The following is an 18,247-nucleotide window of genomic DNA, read 5'->3' on the forward strand; positions in this document are numbered from 1 at the left end:
ATGAGTGGAAAGGATTTGCACATCAGCATCAGCGTGCACATTTTATTTGCTGTCAATTTTTAGGCTGCATTCAGTGTCAGACAGGTGACAAAGCAGTTTGTGTTTGGCTGTGACCTCCTGTATTGGAGAGCAGCTTCTGACGCTCTCTCCAAGGTGAGGCTTGTTGAATATCTCAGACTAAGAGCTGCTTCATGATCTGTTAACATCATAACTCTTCTTTCTTCTTTTCTTCCTGTCAGTAGGACTGACTGGGAAGGGGACATGAGTCAACCGAGGACCTGTGTTCCTTTTGAACAATACCTAAATGCAGATATGACAAGAATTAATGCCTCCTTCCCTGTTATTGCTGGCAGGGTCAGTATTGTGTGGCTGATTGTGTGCCTGGGGTTCAGCACCTGGTCCAGAGGTAGCCGCTGTGCCCTGGGGTCAATCAAATGGCCAGCCTAGTCAGTGTGCCTGTGGGTGGGGTGGCTCGAGTACATTTGGGTATCTGCTTTCCATGCACACCAGTGGTTGAGATCTGATGTGTTCTGCCTGGAAACGTGGCAGCCCATCTGTCTGTGAGCGCACTTGGTACCACGCAGCTCGCTCACTTAAGCAATGGATGGGGTGTTTGCCCCTCCTCTCCTAAGATGGAGGGGGTCTCTATAAGGGTTGTCTTATCAGTGCTTGTAGGGTTTTGTTCCCTCATTTACTTCTCCAAACTCCATTTCAGCATTAGAAACCCCGCATGTTATGAGCAGGGAATGTTTGTAGACTGTCTGCTTCAGTCGCTATCTTTTTTTTTTTTTTTTTTTTTTAAACAAACCTGAGCAACAGTAACAAAACTTTGTAGTTGGAAGATGTTTTAACCTTTTGAAAGTCTTTTTGTTTGCTTGCTTTTTAGCAGAATGCATATTGAAAACTTGTATGTTGAGGATATATAAAACTGGGGTGAACTATTAGATGTTTTCACAAGATGAAAGCTGCAGGGGAATATAGATTAATGTAAAGATGGAAAGTAGTTTTGTTCCTTTTGTCATTAGTAAAAGTTTCAGAGCATCTCTGTTTTGTAGCATTTGATTTGGTGGACTGGCCAGGTTGGAAAATGATCTGGCACTCCATAGCAAAAAATACGTAATGTCTGGCTTATTTTATTCAATCCTGCATAAAAGCGTGTATCTTGCTTAAATGTTGGAGTCTGTGGGATGTTGCTGTCTGTGCAATTGATCTAAGGAAGCTGAGACTTTGTGGAACTTGCACTTGCGGTGGAACCCTAGATAGGGTTCTCTCTTTCTCAGAAGAGAGACTTCTCCCTTCTGGAAAGGGGGGAAAAAATCTCGTTGCATGTATCCCTCTAACCAGAGAACATTGCACAGTGGGAACATGGGAGTTGCACATGTTTACTGGACTGAATCAAAAGTAGCAGAATTGTTTGAACAGACTCATTCTAGCCTAGCTACCCCCCTGCAACTTGACAGCAAGGAGCATGATGTGATTGAGCAGATCTCCTAGAGTGATAATGCTCTTCCAGGAGTGCTGGGAAACTCACTTTTGGTCATATTACAGTATCAAAGGCCTGGCATCTTGCAGCACTTGTGTAGTGAAAAGTTTTCTCTCTAGAGTGAATTCTGTGGTGCATTTTTAAACTGTGTTTAATTATGCCCTCTTTCTGACTCAGTTTTGACTTGTGTAACAGCTGCAGGTTCTCTCCAGTGTTCTCACTTCCATGATAAATATAACTTCGAGTATCTGCAGAAGTTATTTTGGTTCGAATAGCACTCATTTGTACTACAGCTATGCTTTTCCCCAAGACATGATAGTTTTTCATACAGATGGAAGTAAACAATGCCAGTAACTATAGCAAAATGGGCAATAGAACAGCTGCAAAGCAAGATATTTGGCAAATCCCATAGTTTAGATTAATCTCTTATTTTTGAACCTATCTTGTTTAGCTCAATGTTGAATTTGAAGTAAATTGTACCCAACCCGAAAGCAGCTGAATTTTTATACTGTAACTGAAATCAATACTGAATTTATTTGCTTGTTTATTTTAGATGAAAACTGGGATGATGATCAGCTCCTTGGATTTGAACCATGCAACGAAAACCTTATAACAGGTTGTAACATAATCAATGGGAAATGTGAATGTGACACCATTCGGACCTGTAATAATCCATTTGAATTTCCAAGCCGGGATACTTGCCTGTCAGCCTTAAAAAGGATTGAAGGTAAGCACTTGTCTTCAGTAATTCCAAGTTAATTTTTCTGTGCCTTTTATTAAAAGTTAGAATCAGGTTAATATTTTTTAAAATGACTCGGTTAGTTTCAGGTATCTGTGGCCTTCTACATTTCAGAAAGCAATTATATGTTTTAAAGAAAGAGAGAACTTCAGTTTTAAGTCTGAAGCCATTCTGTACGTGAGTGTACAGTTTGTGGTAGCTATCTTTGTGGATCTTGAGCTGTAAGGTAGTGTGGGAGAACTCTCTTTGGAAGTATTGATACAACCAATTGAAGCATGGAAAAGTGCAAGGGGTTTTAATAGCAAAGGAGTAAAAAGAGGAGTAGAAGTTGTTCATTATACTTGTATCTTTTCTTACTTGAAGGCATGAGTTGCTATTTTATTTAGGTTTACCTAGTATAGTATTTATTGCTAGTACTTCTCAGTTTCCTTGTTCCTTTGATTTGTATTAGGTCATGTATATCTATGCTTCTGCACATGTACATGTCTGATTGTTGCTTATGGCTGAACTGAAAATGAAGTGGCTCAAACATATCCAGTTGTAATGAAATTCACGTGGTGTACTTTTAGGATTTTGAGCAGCTGTCAAAGGTCTGATCTCACGTCCTTTTTGTGATACTGTAATTACTGCTTATTTCCCAATGTGTCTGGAAACATGCAAAAGTTGATTAGTAGTTTGAACCCACTTAATTAGTCTACTCTAAATCAACGTTGAAAGTCATATGCAAAAGTAACATATTTCTAAGGATACTAGCCATATTTAAAGTTGCTATCTTCTCTGAGTTAAGGGAGTGTGATCTGATGTCATTTATCAAGGTTCCTTTTTTTGATAAGGAGCACTTGTAAGAAAATGTAGCTGGCAGAAGTATAGTCATTTGTCATAATTCATGATGTTGATCCCTAAAGGGGTCCAAATGCTTTTTGTGTTGTTTTTGTTCGGTGTGACTTGTGTTTGAAAAGGAACAAGAGATAATGTTGGCCTTCTGTTGTTGCTGAAGTAGAGGGCAGCAGCATATATGGGTTCTTAAATAACCCTACTAACCAGTTCCCTTCTTACTTGTGAGTGTGTGATTAATTCTGTAGCAGTTCAGAATATTTATTGTTGAATATTTATTGCTGAATATTTATTGTTGTGACAATTCATTGAGTGTTTAACTTGCCAATAGAGTCTGCTGCAGGTGTCTTTGGTCTTTTTTTTTTTTTTTTTTTTTTTTTTTGCAGATACTGAAGAAATTGATTTAGTTCGTGGAATGTCATAAATAGAGCAGGTTGATTTCTTGAGGGGCTTGCCCTCAGGAACCTCTTGTTTCTTTCTTGCCTACTGTGTGTAAATTTTTTTCTGCAAATATGCACACAAAGATACTAACTGGGGAACATGACAGCATGGTTCTTATGCTAGGATTAAGAAATGAATGCTAGCTGCTTATGGAGTGTGTTTCTTCTGGTGTATCTTCTAGTCTTTGTGTTTAAAATGTATTCTTTGTCCTACACCTAAGCTAATGGAAAAGAGGAATTATTTTTTTTTCCCCTTGTATGTGCCTCAGGTATTTTTGGTAAGCAGAATACTTGAGGTGGTATCTGCTGTTTGAGTGCTTCAGGCTTTCAGGCTTTTCAAGTTCATAGTCTAGAAGTTGAATTTGGCTATTGGGAAAGTCAACTTGAAATATGGCTTAGGTAGTGTACAAACCAGAGAGCACTCTGAGCATTTGAAAATGGAGCAATCTTATCTAAGTTCCTTCAAGGCAAACCGAGCTTTAAACTGTAGGGCCATGCAAAAAGGGATTCATAAAATTGCCGAAGTATGTCTAAGATTTTCTTGGAATCCAATATTCTGATGTATACTTCACTCCTCTGGCTTCTCTGCTAAAGATAACAGCAGGAGGATATGAAACCGGTCACTTAAGTGTTGAAATACCATAATTAATAGTCTGCCACAAACTGAGACTAAGTATTTGAAGTCTAACTTCCCTCTCTTCACCACACTTTGTTTGGATAATTAAAGATATGGTGTGATTAAGAAGATAAAAGTTGAGGACCTGAATGATACACCATACAGTTTCTGAAAAAGATCTTACAGAAGAAAAGTACCAGCTAAGCAGCTACTTCCTTCCATGCGGATTCTGGATACTTACTAAGCAGCTAAGAATGGTTTGTGTTGTTCAGTGACATACATCATTCTGCAAGGTTTTTAATGTGCTACCCAAGCTTATAACAAATGTTGATAAGCATCCATAACACTGCTGAAGCAAGGGTAGATTCTTAACCCCTTCCTGCTGAGCAGAGAACTGTTATAGTAATTTTTCCAATTCTGAAGATGATCAGGGTGGGCAAGAAAAGAAGAAGGTCCTATCAAGTGAACTTATTTTATTGGTAGTACTGCTCTTCAAAACAGTTGAAAAACATCTAGAATTTTACAGAATATTCAACAAATTCAAACCAAGGAAATAAGAAGTATATAATGACGTAGATAAACTCTGCATCAAGTAACTTCATTAACTCTCTCATTGTTGTGCAACTTTAATCTTGGGCTGTATGAATTCATTTAATGGAGGACCTTTTTTTCATCTTTCTACACAGTTGACGTAATGGCATCACAGAGGCAAGTGCTCAGTCAATGTGACTTGTTTGTTCCAACTAAAGTTTAGTTCTGTGGCTTTTGGGGAGGGAGGCCTTTTTTTTTTTTTTTTTTTTTTTTTTGAAGGAAAAAAAGGTTGTAGTTAAGCTGTTTCAGTGGCACTAAACGTGTGCAGGTTCATGCACAGGAGACGCAGGGGCTCACGTGCAGTTGCCAGTTCTATCAACCTGTCCAGCTAACTAAAGCTTACTTTGCCTGCATATGTGGAATCTGACCATAAATACTTTCTGGCAACTAACAAGCAGTGAGCCAAAATCAGGAGTTCTATTTCCAGATATGAAAGGGTATGTGCTAAAGAGTCGGTTCTCCTTCATGTACTTTGGTTTCTTGTATCTTCTGTACTTGCACTCTCCTTTTCAAATGCCTCCTATAGTTGTCTTTTTCTTTTAATCTAGTTTGTCTCTTACTTAAGCTTTTCAGCCTGTGTGTGGTCTTCCCTTCTGGGCTTGCTGTCAGTTGTAGCTTGCTTACTCAGCTAACACAAAGTTTTCCCGTTTGCTTTACACAGAATATTTTTTTTCCCTATCAGCTCGTGTTTGCCTGCCTTCCTGGGCTCCTCATATTACTTTCTCTATTCATCTTGCCCTGCCTTCTTTTCTTGCTCTCTTTGCCTACCTATTTCATACTCTGCACCTTCAACTCACTTGAAGTTGTCTCACGTGCCTGGTGTGGTTTGTGCATCTGTCCTTCCTTCCCCAAATTAGACTGTATGGGCTCTAACCTCATGTTTTTTAAATGTCACTGACAAGACCAAAAAAACATGATCTTTGTTCTGTCTCCCAAAGACTTGCTCTGTCCTGAACTGGAGGAACCTATAAATAGGGAGAGTCTTTTTAATCTCTAGTGTATGCATGTAACTTCCCTAAGAGTCCTGATAGTCATTTGCAAGGAAGTCCTGAGAGGATAATATAGGTTCTCAATAATGCAGGTACTGAAGAAAGATTTTATACCCACTCCATGCCCTTGTTTTCCTAAGAAAGGTAGGATTGAATACATGTGAAATAACAGGTTCTGTTATTGAACTTAGTTACTGACAACTGATCCCTTAGTGTAGATATACTGCAACTGTTCAAAGGCTTTCTACTCGAATACAGTATCATATAGCAGAAAGCCCATTTATGCCATAGATGTCTCCCAATCCCATTACCAGGGTGCCTTCTCTGCATGGACTTCTTGTATGAAAGGTTTGATAGAGGTCATGAATCATCCCGTTATGAGGAAATGCACACACTTTGTGTTAGAAAGAAACTTCTGGAAAAGCTATCACATAATTAAATAATAGATTCATGTTGTTTGTTGTGGCTGGTTTAAAATGCTTTTGTGGTTGGTTATTGTCCTGATGAGTGCCTGCTCTGATATAGTTAAGGAAATCCTGTGTTCTTGAGCTTAGAAAGCTTGTTTTTATTCAAGGGACTAATAATGACGGCAGCTTAGTTGAGCTTAGACCACTGGAGTGGATTGTGGAAAATATGACCAGCAGACAAAAAGTACAGAGAATGCCATCTGTCTGCTGAGGCACAGGCAGAAGTCCAATAAGCTGCATCGACTGGCTCGTGCAGCCCCAAGAGTGGTTAAGAGTCTGCTAAGAGTTAACTGTAGGTAGTGTAGAAGAGGCAGTTCTTTTGGGTTTTTCTGTGTGATCGGGAGTAGGGATGGGGAGAAAAAGAGGTAATTTTATTCAGTATACTTTTGTAGAGCATTGGTAGGTATAGTAGCATTGAAAGCTTGCTGTGTAGTGTCAGACCAGTTGTCTTGAAATCTTGCATAGAACATACAAAGAGCCACTAGGAAGTCAGTCTGAAGTGATTTAGTCTCAGCAGTTTCAAAGACTGTATAGGATCTTTTTCTCCCTCTCTGCCAGGCTATGGCAGAAGTTTAGATAGTCCAGGAACTTGAGGATGTTCTTGAACCTGTTCCTTCTCTTCTGCCAGAGCAGTTCAGAATCTGTGTTCCTGTGTACTGCCCATGGAAAGGGAACGTGCCTTGCCCTTTTTCCCACTCAAAGGAAGTGGCAATTCTTTGGGAGTGATAATTTGCTCTCTAAAGAATGTTCGCTACTGAAGCAGCGGCTTTCTCTTCCTCTGAGAAGTGTGTGTGTGGGGAAGTCACAGGTCAAAGGCATCTAGTCTTGCAATAGTTGGGTGGTGCTTTAGGTTTGGATCTCTTCAACTGGATTGACTGAAAATGTCAGACTGCCCATTGCTTCAAAGAGGAGAAATTTCCTGGTATTAGCCTTTTTCTTCAAAACTGTTTGACGGCAGTATGTGTTTGTGTCACATCACTACCTGATATTAGCCAAAGTCAGAGGTGTTGTTGAGTACTACAGAGAGCATAACAGCCACCTGTGATAGGAAAAGTATTTTTTTAAGTTACGTTAATGTAAAGTTCCCCTCAAAGAGGGGAGACAAATTGACTTTCTTTATCATTTTGTACTCTACCACTTACTTATTTTACATGAAGAGTTAAACCCAGTCTCTTCTCAGAATATGTAGAGAATAAAAATTGTGCAGTTTTTTGATGGAAGATGTGGTTAACACTTTCAGTAAAAGAACACCATTTGCATCTGTGCATGTAAAATCTGCTGATATTGGCATTGAAACTCATACTTTAAGACAGTTGCTTCTTAGTTACTTGGCTTGCACCTTCCCAAGCCATTCACTGCTGTCCTTCATAGGTGAAAGGAAAAGGCTTTAAAGTTGCTGGTGTCTTTTAAGCTGTTTTATTGCAACATACTCCTTGCATTCCATTATTTTTTTACATGTAACTGAATAACTTTATACTGGCAAATGTTGCAGTACCTGTCAGACCAGTCTTGGAATACCAAATATGAGAAGGTAATTTCGTTCTAGATGCTTGTTTGCTTGTTAAATCTGATTTTGTGTTAAACTTCACTTGTGTGGTCTTAATGTCTGATGCTGCGTTGAAAAACTAGAACAGTAAATCCAGCTTTATGCTGAATTATCAGGCAAGGAGGGGAGCAAAATACTTTCAAATGTGCTTAATCAGATGCACTTTCCACTCCCCTCACATAACAATTAACGTATGTTTTCGCTCAAATAACTGAACTTTGAAGATTGGCATGTATTTGCAATAAGGAATGTGATTGTGGCAGAGGTCCAGATTTTACCCTTGAATGTGCTTGAGAGCCAAGTAAATGCATCTGAAGGCAAAATTTCTCATAAAATATGGAGGAAAATAGCACCATACATTTCTTTCTGAATGCACAGATACAGGAGGAAAAAATCATTTGATGTGGAAATGATACAGATTGGGAATGCTGATTAAAAAAGTGAATATTTAAAAAACAAACAAAAACCCCTCCCTCTCCACACAAAAAAGAACAAAAGGGGGGGAGAACTAAATGAACTCATGAGGGGTCTCGTGAAAGCGGGACATCTGGCAGTGCAGCTGACTTAACAGCATAACTGAACAGTTTAAATTTGCAGGACTTCTCACTTTTCTCGACTCTAACTCCTCATAACTGCTCCCTGATCAAGGAATTATAATCTTTTCCTAATATATTGAATTTTTTTTTTTAACCTTGGCCTATTTTTAATGAGTTGTGACACAACATCTGTTCCACAAAATTTCAAGCTAACATTAAGAAAACTTTACAGAAGATTGAGAAACATACCAAAAGCAGAAACTGGCTTTCATATTTCCGTATTGATGTCTGGATACTTATATTCTAACTAAGCCTAATTTTAAATAATGCTGTTCATATTAATGGGGAAACAGTGTATTGCAGAGACTGTTAGGAGGGAAGATTGAAGAAAAAAAAAAAAAAGGGAAGAAAAAAGAGGAGTGCTATCACTGTGGATATGTCTTATTGTATGCTGTAACTTTAAATTTCTTTTTTTTTCTTTTCCACTTTTTGTAAGTGTTTCTGCTGTGTAGGAACTGAACTTATTTTCCTTGTGCTACACTTGTTTGTCTGGGTTATTGTGCAGATGCCACTCTTGCCTTTCCTTCTTGCACATCCAAATCCCTTGAGTATATAACATTTATGGAAAAGATACTGGATCATCATTTTCTAACACTTAAGTTTCCTTCAGACTTGCAGCTCCCATGATTACTGTGAACAAAGTGTAACATTAACTGTAGGCCCTGAGTTAGGTCTGTGTGATAACAGCATCCTACAAAGCTAGCAATCAGTTGTTGATGGTCAAAGCACTGTTCCTGGAGACAAATACTTCTTTGTCTTACCTTTTTCTGCTTCAGATGCTTACTGCTTTCATCTGAAACTGAATACAAAGTAATAGATTGTACCTGGACCCTCTCTAAGAAAAAGAACAGGACAGGTGTCTTGTAGCTGGTAGGATCTTGCTTTCAGTGCCTTCTAAATGTTCTTTCCCCTGTTGGCATGTAGGCTGTGCTGAACGACATCCATCTTTACTGCAGTGGCAAGTTACAGGTTTTAATGAAACCTTAATCCCTGTTTAAGTTGGGGAAGGGTGCAAATGGAGCAGGTGACTCTTAGCACAAACAGGTACAGTGACACAGTACAGAAACACAAACTTCCAGGTACAGTGTTGATTCTAATGATCGGAAGTTATCTACACGTGACAGAGACCTGAGCAAAGATCTGGAATTAAACTGTGTGTAAACATCAGGCTAACGTTGCATGCCAGCAGGAAGCTATATTCCTGTGGTGCTTGTGCTGGGTCACAGGTCTTGATCTGACAGGGCAAGGCTTGTTTGCTTATGTGTGGTGTTGATGCCAGTAGAGATGAGTGAGTGTTAGATGAACACAGCCAGTGATTGCGCTATCAGTGACTGGTCATTAAGACAATTTTAATACAATGGTTATGTCACTATAAATAGAAGGAAACACTTTGGAGGGAAATAACAGCTTTTTTGTTTGATCACTTCAGTAGACTTCATAGTTGTCCCTTTCCTTTTTTTCTTTCTTTCTTAAAGATCTGTCTCAGAACCCTTGTAAGTTCTGAATAGCTGCATATCAAGGTGACAAGCCATTTCAGTTCCCAATTTCCAATCTTAAGCCTTGAGTTATTTTGTGAAGGTTATTCTTTTTAAAGAAGAAGGGGGGACGGGGATGACGACACAACCTCTCCCCCCACACGCACACTGTGCAGTTTCGACGGTGTGAAACAAAGTATGTGCAATAGATTAAAGTTACCTGCAAAACTGCTTGTCTGTGACAAGATGTAGGGATACAAACAAGAGTTTAAGCAAGGTCCTAAGAACCGGTTTATTTCTGGAAAAAACTTTAGGAAAGGTGAATGATCCTTTGTAGAGGATGGACGGTAGGAGAGGAAAGGAGACAAGTAAGAGTAGTGTTTCCAGAAAACTGCCATTGGCTCTACATCAGAACATCCTGCAGATAGGATGCTTAGTAAGCTTGCTTTTTGCCCCAGCAGACGTTAAGCAGAGCAAGGATACTCATGTAGCTGTCCCAGCTGCACTTTTCAAGATGCTTGAGAGTTTAACTCAGTGAATGCTTTTCAACTTAAACATTCCAAAAATGTGAGTTTGTTTTTAATCTGTATTCACCGCTCGAAGATGAAGCACTTCTTCCCCCTCCTCCATACAAAAGCATTTGCTAATTAATGCAGTAATAGGTGTCTCTACCAAATAACTTGCAAATGTGAACATCTTGCTCTGAAAGGAAGCAAATGATTAATATTTGCAATAGAACTAATATTAGTCTAATAAGAAAAACAAAACTATTTCCCTACTAAAAATATTGTTTTTCCAAAAGTTGTAATAATATTTAAAGTGTTCTGTGCATTAACTTATTTAACATGGGACTTGGTTTGCTTTCCTCACTGTTATTTTTATGTTGGTAAATGCAATCTACCAAAATTTTTATTGCTGATCACACTTTTGGGATATAGCTGGCTGCCTCCTTAACAATCTTCAAGCTAAGGTTCCTCTCAGCACTGCCATCAGCAGCAGTGCTGATCTGCGGGGGAAGAAGCTTTAGCTTGTTTCAAGATTCAGTGGAAGTGTTGGGGACGTGCTTCATACTTGTACCACTTGCTCAGTTGGTTAGTCGATTTTGGTTATACATTGTGACTCATTTCAAACTGGAGACTTAGACTTCTTCTTTTCCTCTTCTTTCATCCTGCTGAAAAGGCTACATTTCTTTCTATGTCAACTGAATAGTGCATCGGGTCTGTCTGTGAGCACATTTCCAGGAAACTGCCCTGTCATTATGTTCCTGGGTGTAATAATTTCTCTGATAGAGGTATACCCTCAGAGAAGGGCTCTGCTATTATAACAATTAAAATTCACGTCAGAATCCCTACAGATGTGTGGCTAGCTACTTCTCTCATCTGCCCATTGGGATGGGTGGAATGATGTTTTGTTTTTTTTTTTCCCCACTGCTAACCTTTCTTCTCTGGTTTATTACTTGATGCTATGTCCTCTCCTTTCATAAAGGGGTGTGGGGAAAAAAAATATCTTTTTTTTTTTTTTTTTTGTAGCTATGACCGCCTCAATCTGTCTCTGTCTGTCTGAAATCCCATTTAAAAAAAAAAAAACTGTAAGCAAGAGCTGCTTGATTGCCCTTCTCTCTCTCTCCCCCCCCTCCAAAAAAAAAAAAAAAAGCAGTTTTTTTTAATAAGTTCCTGTTACAAATTTCTCACTGTACCCTTGAGTATTAGCAGGGGTACATCTCCCAGTGTAAGCTAAGTCCAAATGTGTGTTTAGGAAATTACCTAATTGTAATGGGCTCTTTACGATTCAATACCTTTCCCCTGTGACATTGCAATGAAATGGTACTCTAGCTGGTATCCTTATAAGCTGAACTTGAGTGTAGATGGTACATGTGTGCCCTCTATGGATACTTAAAAATAAAATATTTGCACTCTGAATACTGGGGTGTATATTCACTCCAAATATATTTTTGGCACTTCTGTACTCCTGGTCACTGATGGATTATTCTACCCAAGTAGTTGGGGTGAAGCACTGACCTTGAGGTTGAGTGATCTCAAAAAACAAACAAACAAATAATTAAAAAAAAAAAAAAAAAAAAAAGCAGGCATTTTTAGCCACAGTGTAGACAATTAATAGCTCTGCCCCCTCCTGAATCCCAGTGCATGCTCTTACATTTTGTTCTAGGTTCCCTTGAGTTTTTTTGTTTGTTTGTTTGTTTGTTTTAAAAAAAAAGCTTATTTAAATCCACAAAGTCTTCCTCCTTCATTCATAAAGTAACGTGCATGACATGCATTAAATGGCTCATCTAGAAATAGATATTATATCAACTTATGCTAACAGAAGTAAATTCTGCCCTTCTATCCAGATGAAGCAAAGCTTTCAGTAACTTTTAACTTCTGTTGGGAAAAGAACATATAGTACTTTTGTATGATCAACTTTGTTCTAGAGACATGTAAAAATTGTTGTCATAGTGACAAACCAATCTACATAATTTAAGGTGCTGGAATTTAAATGACTTGTCAGATACATATGCCAGAATCTCAGCTTCTATAAATGAATGAATTAATATTTTAAATGTTAAACATGTTTGGTACTGGCATGAAATTTTAGAAGGGCAAAGAAAACACATTCTTGATTTAATAAATAAATAGAAAAATAAAATATACTGGAAACTTAAATGTGCTTTTGACCTTTGGCTAGTAGATACAGTCACATACTGTAGTGGAGGAAATGCCTGACATTCTAGCCATCTGAGCTGGGGCTTCCAGCTCTTTGGCACACTTACGTGTATAGGTCTGAGTTGTTTTTTTTTCCCTCTTCAGTTGTCATTGCAGAAAGGAATAGGGGACAAAGTAATGCTAAAAGCAACCTGTTTTGCCTTTCTGTAATATGTATTAATTGTTTTATGAGAGTTGGGAACATGAGATCCCAATCCCTTGTATGCTTCTTAGAAGCGTGGCTAGAAGATGAGAATCAAGACTCTACAAATTAAATAAAAATAATGCATTTTGAAAAGCAGATTTGGATGCTTCTGAAGAAAACTACTTCAAACACTTTAAAAATAAATAAACTTGTGACTGGTTTCTTATCCAGAGTTCTAGTATGATTTATCAAAGTGTAGAATAAAGTAACTATTGTTAAACAGTTTTTTAAATTATTTTGCTATTATAGCATGTGGGTATACCTTACCTAGGAAGATCACATCTGACATAAAAATAAAATCATGATCTGAATGCTGCTTCTTTTCAAAAGATTTGAACTCTGCTCCAGCATCTGCTGTAGCATTACAGCATATATTTTAGTCTGGGTCACTGCTCTGAGTGCCCAGTCCTTACCCACCCTCTGCGTGTAAGCCGTTGCCTTCAGCTTCCAGCCTGAATAACTTGCTACCTGCTGCTAGGGCTTTGTCTTGTTGCAAAGTAGGCACACTTGGTAGATGGGCAAACACCTTGAGCCTGGAACTCACCTGCCAAAGCTACAAAGGTACTAGGAGATAAATGCTGTCACTTTGAACTGCAACTGTCACTGAACATGGTATTTGCAGCCACTAGAAATCTGGAATAAGATCTGAGTAAGGAAAAACTTATCCTGTCTTCCCTAGTACCTGAAAATATCAAGTGAACGGAAGAAAGGCTGAACTGGAGCATGTGTGTTTGGGAAGGGGGTGGTGCTGAAATGGGAAGAAATAATATTGTCAACTAATTAAGTCCCATATGAGATTGTCCTTGTGTTAGGGACTTTACCTTACTACTGTGCTCTGGAAGTTCCTTATACTACAGCTGAATTTGGTCAGAGCTGTTCAGTGCTAACATGTGCAAGGAGATTAAGTGAAAGCTACGACAAAGATGTACCTTCACTATACCTTATCCCCAGCTTCTTTTCAATGATACCCTGATGTTTCAATAATGTCAGTAGCTTTCTGCACGTAGACTGCAGCATGAACACTCACTGTAAGAAAGCCTAAATGTGCTGAGCTAAAATTGGTTTGGTTTAGGCAGCTGCAGACAGAAGAATCTTTGTCTGGCTTTTACTCACTTGTGAGGCATTGCTTTGCCAACACATTTATTCCAACAATCTCTGTTTTCCTTCTCGATCCTAGGGAATATTGCTGTGAAAGCTGCTAGCTTGTTGACAAGGGAGAGCGAGCTTTGCTTTCTAGCAGAAACCTAGCATGTCTTTACAGCTGCAGTCCACAAAACTCATCGCTGAGTGATCAAACGTGGTTTCACATCACGGTTACACATGCACTGCTTTTCATCACCGTGGTAGTTTTTACATGCTTGTTTTACAGCTAGACCTTACACAGCTGAATTCAAATCTGTGGAATACAGAGCAAGAAGTGAAACTTGCTTAAACCTTTTCTTTTCAGTTTTTTGGATTAAAGTCCATCACAGATCTGTAAGTTACAGCTAGTTTTGCAGTCTTAATTTATTTGTGGTCTCCTGTGGCAGATTTTTTTTTATTTTTTTAAACTTTTTTCCCCTTACTGTCAAGTGGGATAATTGTAATAGAGGTTTCAGCTAAGCATCTACAGGAAGAGTGAAGGGATCTTTATGGACTTTGAGGGGAAAAAAAAACTTTGAAGGTAAATGAAGAACATCAAAGGATAAGACTTTGAGCTGTGTTAATGATATTGCTTTGGTGTGTGTTTTTTGTTTGCTTGTTTTGTTTTTGTGTCCTCTCCGGGGCTCAAACCTCAGTGTTATTTACTATGCATCTATAGCAGATGTAGCCCAGAAATGCTAATGGATTACTAGGATTAAGGAAGTTGATAAAGTCGGGGTGGAACCTAAAGTATCTCTGAGGGATATAGCCTAGTAAGATTGAGGTCATTTCAAAGTACTCTCTCAAAACTCCCACGGAAGAAATGTATCTGTTTGATAAGGAATGGAGTTGTTTGCTACCTGGCTATGTCTGTGTGAAGCGTGTTCTCTGAATACCTTTGATAAGATTTTTGGTTTGTTTTAAGACAAACAAACCCAAAGAAAGGTATGGTATACTACTCTGTGCTTTGTAGTCTGGTGTTTTGGTCTGATCCTGAATAAGTTGAATGAGTGATCCTTCCTTTCTCATCTGTTTTGTGTAAACAAAGACTGACCTAGTTTAGGCATTAAAATGCTTCTGGCTTTGAATCCCAAAGGGGAAAGGGGGCTTTTGAGTTCCTGGCCTGATGAAAAGAGGAACTTTTGCTAGCCTGTTGCCTTATGGAGTTTGTGCCTCTGTGCTCCAGTGGCCCTGCCTCTGCTGCCTTGGCATAACTGTCCGTGGGTCCATGCTGTAAACCAAGCAGGGGAATTCCTTACGCTGATAGTACTGACAAACTCTTTATTGACAAACTATAATTCAGGTGGTATCATGAGGAAATGAGGCTTTAATGACTGCTGCTTTTGCTCTCAGCCTCTGCCTTTACCTTTTTCCTGGCCATGATAATTTTTGAGATTTATCAGATTCTACTGGTTATGACAATTGGTAGGGATCTCAAAGATGATATAATACCGCAGCCATTGAAATTGACAATTGACTATGAGAGAGACCATAAGAAATGAAATCAACTTTAGTACTAGGCAGAAGAGAATCTACATGAGCTGCAAGTGGGATGAAAAGACATTGTGAATATCCAGACAGCTAGAAAAGCTTCATTTGAAACTTGTCGTCTTAGGTGCTACACAATCCAATTCTGGATCCTTGTGGCTTTGTTTCAGGATTGGCAGTTTCAATGCTCTGTATTCTGTTTTGTGCTGTTAAATGCTTCTGGATTAAAATAGTAATAATGAAGCAATAATAGAAACAATAATTTGAGGCTCTAAATGCCACTAGGTGGCAGAACCCTTGCATCTATTCTGTTGTCTGTTGTGTCTCTTTCAGTGTCTTTATTTTCCATGCGTGAGTGTATCAATGATGCTGTTCATCTGTAGTGTAATGAGAACAAACATCAGTGGTGTGCTTAGATGCTATCTTAATAGGGCTCAGATTGGTTCTTGTCGCTGGCAATGCTCTCAACATACTTTCTTTGTTGTTCAAACTTTATGCCCTGTTACTCAAAGCAGTAGCTTGCATTTAATTGCCCTAAGTTGTCCTCATGACTTTTTTTTCTCCCCTGCTCTATTTTTTTCATATGGTTAATAGATCAGAAATGAAGAAATGACAAAGTGATATTTAAAAGAAATGTGTTTTAAGGACCAGCCGAAGTGGCAGGGGTATGAAGATGGTGAATCTGGGTTTAACCTACAGTGGAAAGCACAGTTTTTGAATATTGGAATCCTAAAGTACTGTGAAGTAACTCACCCCTATTGGTGAGATGTTTGTAGCTGAATGAAGCTACATCTTGAAAACTAATGCAATTCAAAGCAATAGTTTTCATTCCTCTTTTGACAGTCTTTATTGGGGTTCTTCTCTTAGTGCTAGTCTGCGGTTGCAGTGTGGTTGTCATCCACCCAGTGTCAGACTATCTTAACTTCTTTTTATTGTTCTTTTGACTCATGAAGGAGCTGGGGAGAAAGCTGAGAACAGGGTTATTGCTTGCCTGCACTTACTGGTAGCAGTCCATTTAGGTCCTAGGTGTAGAGACAATAAATTCTGCAACTATACATGTACTTCTATGTCTTCATATTGTAATACTTGGGGTGTAGTCCTTATCTTGCATTTGGAGATACACTGGAAAATTCACATCCTTCTGATCTACTTCAGAAGTTTACTGTTTTTTGTTTAATAAGGACCTCAGTGGTTGGATGCCTAGTAATGAATCTGATAAATACTGAATAATATATCCAAAGGAGTAGTATGTTTTTTTTTTTTTTTTTTTTTTTAAAGAGGCTGTAATTTAGAGACATATTTTAGTTATTTCAACTTAAAGTATTAATACTCATTAATATGGAATTGTCAGATTTCGGTGATTTAATGAAGATTTTCAAAAGGGTTACTTACTTACCAGAATGTGATATCTACTCTGAATATTGTTGCAGTTGACACTCCAATACAACAGGACAGTTTGTTAATATAGATATTTCTGTTCATCTATGAAGAAATATGAAGGGATGTCAGTTTTTCTGTTTAATGGGATCCTGATTGTTAGTTTACTACTTAATTTTGCAGTTCTGGAATAATTATACGAATGAGAATGTGTAGCATTTGGAGGAATTGTACAAGTCTCTTATCTCTCAGTAAGTCCAAACAAGAGTTTTTGCTTTATGCAAAAGATTTTCTTCTAGTGCTACAGTCAGCTGCGCACAGCCTTCTTACTGCTTCCCCTCTGAAACACATCTGCTCTGCCTACTCCTAACTATCTTTTCTCCAGCTCCCTTACATCAAATCAGTCTTCTTTTCTGATGATGATCTTGGGCATGCCCACACCTCATCGTACCTTGCTCCTCACGTCATCACCTCGGGATCTGCTCTGACCAGCCAATCAGTAAATGCAAGTGCTACTGCAGCTACCATCCAGCTCTGCAGTACCACTTTCAGGATGTATTATCAATACTTGGGACATTCTGCTCTAGTTAGCGTTAGGAATAACTTGTATTAACTTGTGTTCTAATCTAGACAGTGTGGTGGATTTCTTTTCTGTGTGTGTGTTTTGTTTTTTTTTCTTTTTTAAAGGAAATCAGAGGCTTCCAAATGCAGGCAGTGTGGCCTACCTTGGAAAGCTCTGTATGGATGAATATCTGAAGCTGGTTTATCTCTACCATTCCTTTAAAGTCATCAGTGTTTGACTGAAGAGTCTTTATGAAATGTATAAGGGAGTGTCAAAGGAAGTACTGTGGAAGAAAGAAATTCAGCCAACAGTTTGGTCTGCTTATAGGAACCTACTTTGGGTGTAGGTTTGCTTATCATCATCAGATGTCATCTTTTGGGGTTTTATTTGTCAGCTGTTTTTAATAAGATACCATTTTTAAATATATATTCATATGCTGACAGAAATGCCTGAAGTATGTGGGTGTTCAGGATTTTGTGCATGGTTTCAGTCTTCTATCCTGTTCATGTCATCCAACTCAGTATAATGGCTGCATATAAACTAATAAGAGGTCATTCAGCAGGTTTTATTTGTGGTATAAGAACTGTAAGTGCGTATGTGTGTATATATATAAAATATAGACTTGTTTTTGAAGGTTACATAGCTGTAATGTATGCCTTCAAGTTTCTAACTTGAAGTTATCACTTTCCTACTTCATGTAACATTTTTAAGTTGATGTTTCTTAAAGGTTTGTGATGAGGTTGGTTGTTACACTGACAGCTATTTGAATCGCAAAACTTTGATTCTTAGAACTTGATGCTTCTTGAAGACTGCTTTTTGTGCAGAAGAATCCTTAGTTTCAGAAAGAAATGTGTTTATAGATGTTGACTCTGCTTCCTGGTGCCATCATTGAGAGTAGCTGATGGTGGACCTTGTTTTTTTAAAAGCTTCGATATGTGAGGTGTATGTGATGCCTGGTGATTTTCGTATGGTCGTTTCAGTCAGTACACAACCTGGCATACTGATCTGGTGTTGAAAG

The 18,247-nt window shown here is 38.5% G+C and overlaps 1 protein-coding gene across 2 annotated transcripts in view; it reads left to right on the forward strand.

Moving 5' to 3' along the window:
- Positions 1–18,247, forward strand: part of CRIM1 (cysteine rich transmembrane BMP regulator 1) — a 182,003-nt gene that overhangs the window by 13,757 nt on the left and 149,999 nt on the right. For both annotated transcript variants that reach the window (XM_084513536.1, XM_084513537.1), the window contains exon 2: positions 2,037–2,210. In XM_084513536.1, the coding sequence (XP_084369662.1) occupies positions 2,037–2,210 (174 nt within the window). The remainder of the gene's footprint in view (positions 1–2,036; positions 2,211–18,247) is intronic.

This window comes from Aythya ferina (assembly GCF_964211825.1).
Source record: "Aythya ferina genome assembly, chromosome: 3".
NCBI lineage: Eukaryota > Metazoa > Chordata > Aves > Anseriformes > Anatidae > Aythya > Aythya ferina.